The 11379-nt window shown below is 37.9% G+C and overlaps 1 protein-coding gene across 1 annotated transcript; it reads left to right on the top strand.

The window, feature by feature from the left end:
- Positions 1-890: 890 nt before the first annotated feature.
- On the top strand, positions 891-9628 carry Ube2a (ubiquitin conjugating enzyme E2 A). The gene is made up of 6 exons (XM_027931813.2): positions 891-1118; positions 1263-1343; positions 1749-1774; positions 7815-7904; positions 8932-9020; positions 9383-9628. Exons 1-6 carry the CDS (start codon positions 1075-1077, stop codon positions 9509-9511), a joined length of 459 nt encoding a protein of 152 aa, XP_027787614.2. The 5' UTR covers positions 891-1074; the 3' UTR covers positions 9512-9628.
- The last annotated feature ends 1751 nt before the right edge of the window (positions 9629-11379 follow it).

Here is an 11379-nt window from a genome sequence, read left to right on the forward strand (position 1 = left end):
TTGGACTCTTCTGAACATATACTAGCCGCTTGGCTTGTTGAACTGCCAAGGGGGAAATGTGGTTCCAGAGCCAAATTGTGAGTGCCCAGAACTAAAACAAACAAACAAAACAAACAAACAAAAAACATATTGTACTTGCCTTAAGCTCCCATTCTCTCCCTGAGGACACAAAATGGCATTTTATTTGGCTTTGGGGTAATCACTGACCCCTAAATGTTAGGATCACAATCCTGAACATTCATTCTATATAAAAGGGACCCAGGGCCTCCTTTCATAGTCAAGGAGGATTTATTCTTTTGCTTTTCCAGGATCTTAACCAATTCCCCACCCCCACCCCCCTCACCCCCCCCCAGCACCCCCCACTCCCACCCCCCCGCACCCCCCCACATCCCCCCGCACCCCCCCCCCCCCCCCCCCGCACACTCCCATCCGGGTCTCCTAAGTCTGCCTGGGATTGTACCCTAGAGTTCCCGCTTTTTGAGAACCGGTTTTGCCTCCGCCCACTGCTACTTCCACTAGTTTGGGATTTGGTGATCTTCTCCTCTCCTCTCCTCCTTTCCCCACCCCAGCCATAGTGTGCACTTTAATAAATGATATGGTCTTAAAAGAAAAAGGAAGAAAAAAAGCAGAAAACTTCCCAGGGTTCGTCTTCAAATTGGCAAGTAGAGACAGACCCGTTCCACCACTAAATCCTTGTGAATTGTAGGCTTCGTTTGCCCCGAAGCTTGCCTCTCACCCTTGACCATCCAGGAACCACTCCCTGCTTCCTAGCTGGGATTTAATGACATAAGCAACTTTCGCTCTCCCCCCGCCCCCGGCTCGTGTTGGTACGGCCTGTCCGGCGTAAGGCGTTCCACCCCCCCCCCCTTTTCCTTTCAGGTTGGTTCAGCCCCCGTATACTCCGGGGTGGTGCTTAGCCGGCGCCAGACCGACCCTCGACTTCGGAGAGGCAGTGCTCTTCCTCTGGGTGCTTCCTCCACATCTTCTTCAGCTTCTTCGGTCTCCTCGGCCTCCTTACCGACCGCGGGGACCCGAGACTCTGGTGTATGCCCCACCCCTGACCCTGCTAGAGATATGTCCACCCCGGCTCGGCGGCGCCTCATGCGGGACTTCAAGAGGTAAACCGTCGGGGATAGCGGAGGCCGGGGTCTGCCCGCCGGGGCACAGGGCGGGTCCCGAGGCGGACCGGGTCGGGTGGGGTAAAGGTAGCGGAGGGCGGACGCGAGTGCCGGACTCGGGGGCCCCTGTCTGTGTCTCTAAAGGTTGCAGGAGGATCCTCCAGCTGGAGTCAGTGGGGCTCCGTCCGAGAACAACATAATGGTTTGGAACGCGGTCATTTTTGGGTGAGTCTGCGTTCCCGGTGCTGGCGAGGGATCGGGGAAACCAACCGTCTCAGTGTGCTTTCCGGGTCAGGCCCCTTAAGAAGGCGGAGGGTGAAAGGGAAAATGTTTGGGTTTGGTCGGGCCTAGGCGCCACCCCGGAGCCTGTGCCTCGATTAGTTTGGTTCCCGCTGCCGGGGGAACCGTTTGGAGTTCTAGGGGGGCGGGGTGGGGAGTGGTGGAGGTTAGGCGCGGCGGCCTGCACTGTGTTTCTGAGCCCAAAATGTGTACTTGTAGTGGTTTTCAACCTAGGCAGCCGGTGGTTGACCAGAGATAGGGATGGCAGACCTTGGATGGCCATCCCCTTAAAATGAACCGGGAGAAGGGAACCCTTTAAGCGGGAACTGACTAGTTTTCTCTGTGTTGCAGGCCTGAAGGGACCCCATTTGAGGATGGTAAGAGAATTTCTTTACCCACCTTTCAGGAGCTTGATCAGCTGGGGAAGGGGTTTCCAGTCATCCTGCAAGTGCCTCCTACTTAGGAATCTGCTTCTGCCTACTAAAGGCTTGAGTGGAATCCAATGTGTGGCAGGTTGTTTTGGAACTTGTCTGCTTAACTAGATTTGCACCTTTTTTCTTGCTTTCTTTTAAAAACAATCTGAGTAAGGCGATCACTGGTTAAAAGGAGTATCATAGCACTGGTACTAAGAATTTTGAGATTTGGGCTGTGATCCTGCCAAATTCAGCTCTTCATTAGAAATACTGAATTAATATGAAGCCAACCAGTTGCTGACAATCAGCAGAGACCCCTAAAGATCATCTAGTTCAGAATTCTATCCCAAGGGCAGGAATTGTATTCAGGAGGTGCTTAATATGTGTGTGTTGGATGCTGACTGGATTCAAGAATCCCTTACACATAATTATCTGTCTTACATTGAATGCCTGCCAGCCTCACTACTCTAAGACGGTCTTAAATGCCTAATTTCAGTATAATATTGTTTCTTGATTTTAAATGAATTTGTAGTGTGTGCTTTTCATCAAGACTTTATGATCACTACTCAAGGCAGCTTCAGAATTGCGGTTAGCCTTAATTGTACCCTCTTGACCAGTGTCCAGCTTATTTGAAGGTACTACATATACCAATAGGCACATATTTTTAAAAGTTATTTAGGTTTAATGTTTAAAAACACAAATATTAATTGCTCTTTAAATACTCTTTATTTTGAGGGCTGTGGATGTGGCTTAGTGGTAGATTGCTTGCCTGGTATGTGTGAGGCCCTTGGTTTGATCTCCAGCACTGCAAAGAATTAAAAACTTTCTATTTTGAGATAATTACATATGCAGTTGGAAGAACTACTATGTAGAGACCCTGTATATCTTTCATTTATCTCCCCAATAAACCCCTGTTTGGTAACATCTTGAATGACTATACTACAATATCACAATCAGGAAATTGATAGTGATATAATTTTACATGTACTCAATTGTGTGTGTGTGTGCTTGTGTGTTTAGTTATTGTTCTTTGAAAGTTTAATACATTTAAAAGATGATTAATATTAAACACATTTGAGCTCATGAAATTCTTTAATATTTTACATATTTTTAAAAAGAAAAGAATCTTTTATTTTCTCAATGATTTATCTTCCTTTGGTCACATAGCATGCATACACACACACACACACACACACACACACCCTTCAGTTTGAAGATGGGAACAAAAACATTTCTGCAAACTACATAAAATAAACTTATGTCATGGAGTGGATTGCTTTTTGATGCTGCCAGTCCCCAAAATGCTGTGAGGTAAGTCGAGATCAACCAGTTTGATAATTTGCCTCAAATACTGAGATTTCCTTAGGAAACTGGACAGTCACCTGAATACTTTTAGCTTATGTTCTACTTTACCCCCTGGGTAAATAGCACTGTTCTTCAGTGCTTTGATAAAAAGATATGATAGGAGGGAGGGAGGGAGCCTAAGGACATATTACTTTGGTGCAGTTAATCATTTGAACTGATTGGTGCAAGAACTAGCTAGATTTAATTTTTCTCTACTAGATTAGTGCTAGTTTTGTTTTGCACTGAGGATTGAATCCGGGGATGCTTAACCACTGAACTACATCCCTTTTTATTTTTTGAGACAGGGTCTTGCTAGGTTGTTTAGGACCTCACTGAGTTGCTAAGGCTGGTCTTGAAGTTGTGATCCTCCTGCCCTAGCCTCTGGAGTCACTGGGATTACAGATATGTGCCACCACTCCTGGCTGGTGCTAATTTTTTTACACTTAAGCTTTGCATGCAGATTAACTGTTTTTGCTTCAGGTCTAGTAGGCTGTGTTTTCATTGTCTTTTTCCCTCATTTTATTCAGACTGTTTTATGCTAGGCACAGTTTATTAATAATACATTTGCTGGAGGTTGGCTACTTAAAATTTCAAGGGTGCTTCTCTTGTTTTAAGTGGTATGAATTGAAAAGGTACTTATGGAATCCATTATCTACCTGGACCGTCCCTTTTGACATTACTGACTCTATTTTTGATGATGTGTATCTCCATTCTGGCATTACTGAAAGGAATTACTCAGGCTAAATGACAGTAGCCTTCTTAGATTCATTCTGTCAAAGAGTCTGATCTCCACAGATGTCTAGAACTTGCTGTAAAAAATATGTTTGACTATTTTATGAATACCCCTATTTATAGTTGGGGAATTTATAGTTAAGGAAAAGACTGATAGGGATAAGTAAACGTAGTTGACTTTATTATTTCCAATGTGTTTATACATATTAAGAACCCTCAAACTACTTTTGCTTCTTCCTGTAAACCATTCACACATGTAGAAGTTTCTGGGACAGCCAGGCCCTAAATAGAGGAAATCTTAAGGAATTCTTAAAGGTAGTTTGACTTGACTTCATGTAATTAAAGTAAGATAATATGTTCTGAAGAACTTATACTACCAAAACATTGGGTTGAAATACTTCCTCATCAAAATGTCTTGGTATATATTAGTGAATACAAATTATAGAATATAATATTCATCATATCATCTAAAAATTGTTAATAGACATGGTAAGGTACTATATTTGCTTTCATAATACATGTGTTCTTAAGAAGTCAAATGTAAATCTATTTTTTTTTAATGAAATCAGAGTCCACTCAGGGTGTTCTTCAAATCAATCCTGTGATGAAAGAGTTTAGAGTATTATCTTAAAAATCATAATTTTCAGTTATCAAAAAAAATTTAAATTACATGTGCTTTACCTTGCCCTTGGGCAAAGTCACAGAGTACTAGCCAAATGGCAGAAAACACCTGCAGGGGGGTTTTCTTTGGCCAAACATGTATTTTCAAAAATTTGGATTTGTGTATATTTTTATGCAAAACATACAATCTCTAGTTCAATCCTGTCAGTCTTTATTGCCATATACTAGCCATTTAACACATTCATACAATTTTCCTGTTCTTTTTTTAATATTTATTTTTTAGTTTTAGGTGGACACAATGTCTTTATTTTATTTTTATGTGGTGCTGAGAATCGAACCTAGTGCCTCACACATTCTCGGCGAGCGCGCTACCACTTGAGCCACATCCCCAGCCCTTTTTTTAATATTTATTTTTTAGTTTTAGGTTCCTGTTCTTTATGTATAGATGGATTGTTACTTTTCCTACAATGTTTTGGCTTCCTCAAAACATTGAATAATAATGAACAAAACCAGTAGAAATTGGGTACAACAGTGATGAGGCCCAAGTTTTCAGTTATTTTAAAGCCTACCCTTCTAAATACTTTGAGAGTAAGCTGTAATTTCAAATTGTATACTATTAATTCTGAGAGTTTTGAATTTCATAACATTTGTCTAGGTCTTAGGAATTGCACTGAGGGTTGTACTAAAGAGGGTGTGACATTAAACAATGTGGCTAAAAGTGTGAAATACCCCCTTTCTAATGTGTACATTCAATAAGAATTTGGTTTTAACTTATGTACAGGTAGACATAAACAGGTTGCTTTACTTCTCAATATTAAAAGCTGTTTTAAAAGGTGTTTGATATACTTCTTATTGAACTTCTAGGCAAGTGTTAGGCAGAAAGCTCAAGTCAAGGAATTTGTGAGCCAACAACATGTATATTCAACTTGCATTTAACCGTGAGAGTTTGCTGTATGCCAGAAAGCAAGCACTATTTGATATCTGAATTCATTAACTGTGTATTTCTTACTGAGATTTAAGACTTTAGAATTATAGTTAAAATAATTTCCTATGTTTATGGAGCACTTAATTTTGTGGCACTATGCATATTTACCTTGTTTAAAGTAAAGCTCAGTAATGCTGTGGTGAGTGGTGACTGCTACTATTAACCTCACTTTACATATGAAGACTTTCCAGTTTATTCTTATTTACTTTGGTGGTGCTGGAGATTGAACCCAGGGCTTTGTACATGCTAGGCAAGCACTCTACCTCTGAGCTCCATCCCCAGCCCAAGGAACTTGAGGTTTAGTCAAGTTGAACACCATCCCTGAGGTTTCACAGCTAGTTAGTAGCAAAGCAAGGACTTGTGCCCAGATCTGTCTGACTACAAATTTTGTACTTTTACAAATGCTGTGCTCTTGTGATTTTGCTTATGCTTTCCTAATGTTAGGTTTTACCACCTTTAGAGATCATATTTAATGATGGTCTTGATTTAAGGTATGCTGTGAAGTCTGCCCAACTTTAGAGCAATTTATTGGTTATCAGTCACTTACCTATACTTTAACCAGATTTCAGCATTGATCTTGATGTCTTTACACTTGAGATACAAAAGCTGAATGTTTTGACTCTTTACCACTCCCACTTTTCCTGCATGTTATATTTTCAGTCCTACTGAAAAGGAAGGACTGTGCTTTCTTCCTCAAAAGGAGGAAGACTTAATGACCAGGTGGTGATAAAGGTGGAGTATGTTCTGATGGACTATGGTATGTTTGTCCATTCCATAATATTTTACTTTTTGTCCTTAGTTATAATACATAGTATCCTCATATATGGCTTCCAAAATCAAATAGTTTTTGGAGTGACAATAATTTGGGGGATATAACATGTTCCTATATGTTGCATTTATTTTGCAGCGCTGAGGATGGAACTCAGGGCATTGCACAGACATGCTAGGCAAGCACTGTTCCACTGAGCTTACCCATCCCCCAACACTGTTTCAGTTTAAAGTATTCTGAATTTTGGGACACATGTTCATACCAAGGGCAACTTTGTTAGCAAATTGTTTCCTATGAGCTTTGTAATAGGAAAACATTTTGGGATTGTTATGTAATAGATACAGCAGTAGAATGGAGATAGTATTCTTTTTTTCTTAAGCAGTAATAAACTTACTAATGGGAACAAGGAGAAAATAAATTGCTGATTCTGAAGGAGCCAGTAATAAGTTATGCTCTGTCTAAACTAGGTCCATTGTATTATAATAAATAATTTATTAAATGGACTAGATTAACATTAGTAGAACATGCATTCCCTTATACCAGATAATAACTTCAGTCTTTCGGAAGTTTACTTGAAGAGATTTTAGTCAGATTGTCCGATTGTGTTCTTGAAATTATTTAACAAACACAATTTAACATTTTGAAGGAGATGATCTCCCCAGATCAAAATATCATACAATTCTTGAGTAAGATCCAATTTGTCTATAACTTAGTATGTTTTAGGACCGCCTTTGGGACTTTAGGGTAACACATATTCAAGACAAGTAATTTATTTTCAATAGTAGTAAACCAAACAAACATCATGAGAAAAAATAGGTTTGTAGAAGTTATGAGTGTGATATAAAGCAAATGTAATTTTTAAATGGTTTCTGCCATAAATTCCCTACATTAGTGTGAATAATTAACTTGATTTTATAGTGAAGTACTTTATGAGTCATACTGAAGAGTTTTGGAGAGGGGCTATGAAGTCTGTTCTTAGATTCAATTAAATTTTCATTATATAGTCACTATTAAATGAAAAGGGACCATTGAACACTTTTATACTTATATTCCCTTAATTTTAAAAACAACTTGATTATAGACTTGTATTTCTAGCATTGGTTTTTTGACTCTGTGCTTCTATTCTTCCTAGTACATTTAAAATCACTGGAGAATTAAAGATGGCAGCTGAATTTGAAGTCTTTCAGTCTTCTAAAGGAAAAAGGCAAAATTTGGGGGCCAGTTTTTTATCATTTTATTTTAAGCATATTTCCAAAATGCAGTGACCAAAGTTATCCTGCAGACAGTAATTTTGAATTCATGATGGAGGTATTTTAGTTTGGGAGAGAATAATGGCAAAACAAAAAAAAATCACCTTTGGGTGGTGGTTTTTAGAATATCTGTCCTTCTTTAGAGCAATTAATAGAGATGTATTTCTTACCTGATCTGTCTTTCCTCTTTACATCTTTGCATTATTTCAATTAATACTTGAAAAAACTTACATTTTATTAAATAAAGTACTGTTTAACAAAGTGATAAATACATTTTCTTAATCCTTTCTTTTCTAACTACAGGAACATTTAAACTTACAATAGAATTCACTGAAGAATATCCGAATAAACCACCTACTGTTAGATTTGTCTCTAAGATGTTTCATCCAAATGGCAAGTATCACTTTTGATAGTGTTTTAAATGATTGCAATGTTTATTGTGGTGGTATTCAACATTTCCTGTTTATTTATCTATAGTACTTGGGTATTTGCTTAGGCATCTTGCTGTTTCCTGAAATTTGAACTCAGTCCCTTGCCATCTTGATCTGTAATCATAGAATTGAAGCAGTGAAGGTACTTTCCCTTGTTTAGAGGTTAAGCACCTCATAATTTTAACAATTTGTCATTTACTTATTAAACAAAAATAAGGATGCTATTGAAGTTTCCTTTTAATGCTAGGTCACATTGGGGTAACCATGTGTTGTGATTATCATTCCTAGCATGTAGAACAATAATTTTCAACTTTGGATGCATGTCAGAATTACCACAAAGTATGAAAAATACAGATGCCCAAACCCACTCCAACCTACTGAATATTAGATCCTATTGTTGAAATATTGTTGGAAAAGTGCTATAGTTCTGTAAGATTCCAACTTTTTTGCTTTTTTCCCCTAGTAGTAAGTTTAGAATAGCTTGCCTTTTTATTTAGACTATTAAAGTATTTTTCATGGTATCAGATGTTTTTTACCTTTGAGACAAGATGAAATCTTGTGAACTCTGAGCTACCTTTTACCATTCACACAGGAGATGTAGTTTACTCTCATTGGGAAGTTAAAGATGGCAGCAGATTGAAATAGGACTTTGAGGAATGAATGAATAGAATGAATTTCCCACAATTGTATGGCTATATAGAGACCCTGTTAGAAAATGTGTATGATTTTCTGCATAATAAGGCAGTCTTCAGAAGAAGGAACATGAAATTTCTTTCAGTTTTGTACCAATCACTTTTGATATCCCCTGATCATCCTGATTATTTCACTAGTAATGATTATGATTCATCTTTTTAGGCAGTTAGCTGGGAAGCAGCCTTGGAATCTTTTTAAGCTTCAAAAGCAAAGTATTGCTTTTGACTATTTCTGTCTTGACTGTAACGTTAAAACTTTCGTGGTCTTATGTTTAACGTTCTTGTTTCTGTGCTTAGTCTATGCAGATGGTAGTATATGTCTGGATATACTTCAGAACCGTTGGAGTCCAACCTATGATGTGTCTTCCATTTTAACATCCATACAGGTGAATTTTTCCTCAATGTGACTGTGACCTTTGAAGTGTTTACAAGTTGTTTTTCGAAAGTCATGACTTAAGACCTTTTTATTTATATTTGGTTAAAGCTTATTTTACAGATAAAAGGTAGGCCTTTAAGACCCCAAATCAACAGAAAGCTCTGCCACATGTATATTTGCCTAGCAACTCATGTATTTGCTTAACTACTCACAATTAATGTAACTCTAGGTTAGTACAGTTATGTTAAAAAGACAGCAAATTTAGTAGTTCCTTGGGACATTTCCATTGTTATTACCTGAAAAAATAGCTGTTTGTCCTGAACACATAACTTTTTGCATTAAGGAACTGATATTTAATTTTTTTCTCCATAGTCTCTATTGGATGAACCCAATCCCAATAGTCCTGCAAACAGCCAAGCTGCTCAGCTGTACCAGGAGAACAAGCGGGAATATGAAAAGCGTGTTTCTGCCATAGTAGAACAGAGCTGGCGCGACTGTTGACTGAAGGTGGAACAAAGGAAGAGGCTGGGCATAAGAAAAATATATATTGATGTGTTTATCACCTTCTTATTCCTCAATGTCATTACATTTACTTTATTAAAAGCAAAATAGCTGTTCTGCTGTTTCCATCTTCCCTTGCCAAGCTTTTCCTACCCCTTCTACTCTCTTGTTGAACATCAGAAAACACCCTCTATGAAATCAAATGTACTGTACCTGGGTTACTTGCAAAAATTACTAATGCTTAATTTTTTTTGTTGTTGTTGTATCTCATCTCCAGCCTTCGGGCATTTATTTGTGTTACTGTACTTTACACTAAGCTTTTAAGATGCATTGTTATACACATGGTTCTTATGTATAGTTTGAAGACCAGGATGTTATTTTTAACAGAATGATTACCAAAGTGTTTCATACTGGCTGGTCCTTCCCTTGTGTTGGGACTTAGATGTGAATGTGTTTAGAATACAGCCAGCCTGTTTGAGGACAGGGAAACAAATCCACTGTAAACAGTTCTTTGATGCTAATATCTTGTAATATGAATTACAAGATGGTATTTACTGGTAGAAAATGTTGGAAGGCTTCAGCCAAGGGAGCGCAGCAGGAACTGACATCTACTCCTAGCAAGATACTAACAGTTCACACATGTTAGGTTTCAGAATATTGGTCTTCTAAGGTTTCTTTTGTTTTGGTTTTTTTCTTAAAGAGGTGTAGGAGCAAAGGAATGGAAACAACAGTTTTTGAGCTAGGGAAAGGTGAAAATCCTTTCATATTTTTAAAGGAGAAGTGTTGCCCTAGAAAAACAAACTTACAATCCTCCATCTTGTTTTTTAGTTTTAATTCAAGGGCACATATATGTGGCAAACTATTTTCCACTGAAGTCTTGAGTTATTGCTGCATGCTTTAGTTTCTTCTCGTTCAGTGTTATGAGAACCTTAAAGCCTATGTCTACAATCTTTTTTGGATATTTACACTTTTAGATATACAAAGCTTATAAGTGAGTTGTCTAATGTTTCATCGTTACCTTTTTGGATTTATTGCTATTTGAAATCTAATGTTGCACAAGTAACCCATGTAAAAAATGTACATTTTTCAAAACTTGTAAATAAAAATAAGCTTAAAATTTTGTTGTTGAGGTGTATTTTAGCTTAGTATGAACTTCTGGCATTAATTTCTTTTGGGATCTCATATATAGTCATTTCCTCCTATTAAATAAATATTATGGTATTACAGTATACTATTTCTGGGGGTGGGTAAAAAGTAGACACTGTTGGAGAAAACCATATTAACGTTTAAAAAAATTTTTCACAGAATAGAAAATTATCAAAAAGTTCCTCCAGTGTATGTTATGGCCAACCAAGGGAACAAAATTGTCATAAGGGAAGAGAATACACAAACCTGGGCGTTTACCAAGAGACTTAAGATCTAACTTGTTGATCCTGACATTCCACCTCTTAAAAAGCCCTAGCTTAAAAAGAAATAGTACCAAACTATTATTTAAAATGGTGTTTTAAAGCTCATGTAAAGTTTGGGAGTATAGGTGTCCTCTCTCATATTTTAACATAATTGCTTTCTTCTGAGGAGCAACTCCTCATTTTAAAGAGATGAGGACAATGACTTCCTGAAAACTACAGTGTCTTAGTATTTGTTGGGGAGGTAAATGAAATTAAGTCCTTACATACGTAGCCCATTCGTCATTTTAGACAATGCATATTTAAAAAAGCTTAGTGTAGGGCAGCTCCATCTGCACTGAACACACTAACTGAATTGTTTGTCTAGGAGCAATGTCCTTATATGTGCTTAATATTTTCCCTCAGGTTCATTTCTGAGGCCTAATCCCATTAGTCTTTTATTTGGTGGATAGTTCAACATTT

Source organism: Marmota flaviventris, chromosome X (assembly GCF_047511675.1).
Source record: "Marmota flaviventris isolate mMarFla1 chromosome X, mMarFla1.hap1, whole genome shotgun sequence".
In the NCBI taxonomy this organism is placed as follows: Eukaryota; Metazoa; Chordata; class Mammalia; order Rodentia; family Sciuridae; genus Marmota; species Marmota flaviventris.

Excerpts from the sequence above, each read along its gene's own strand:
- Ube2a (XM_027931813.2), top strand. The coding sequence starts at position 1,075 with ATGTCCACCCCGGCTCGGCGGCGCCTCATGCGGGACTTCAAGAG. Across the intron at positions 1,775-7,814 it reads AGGGACCCCATTTGAGGATG|GAACATTTAAACTTACAATA; the intron begins GTAAGAGAATTT and ends TTCTAACTACAG. Across the intron at positions 7,905-8,931 it reads TAAGATGTTTCATCCAAATG|TCTATGCAGATGGTAGTATA; the intron begins GCAAGTATCACT and ends TTCTGTGCTTAG.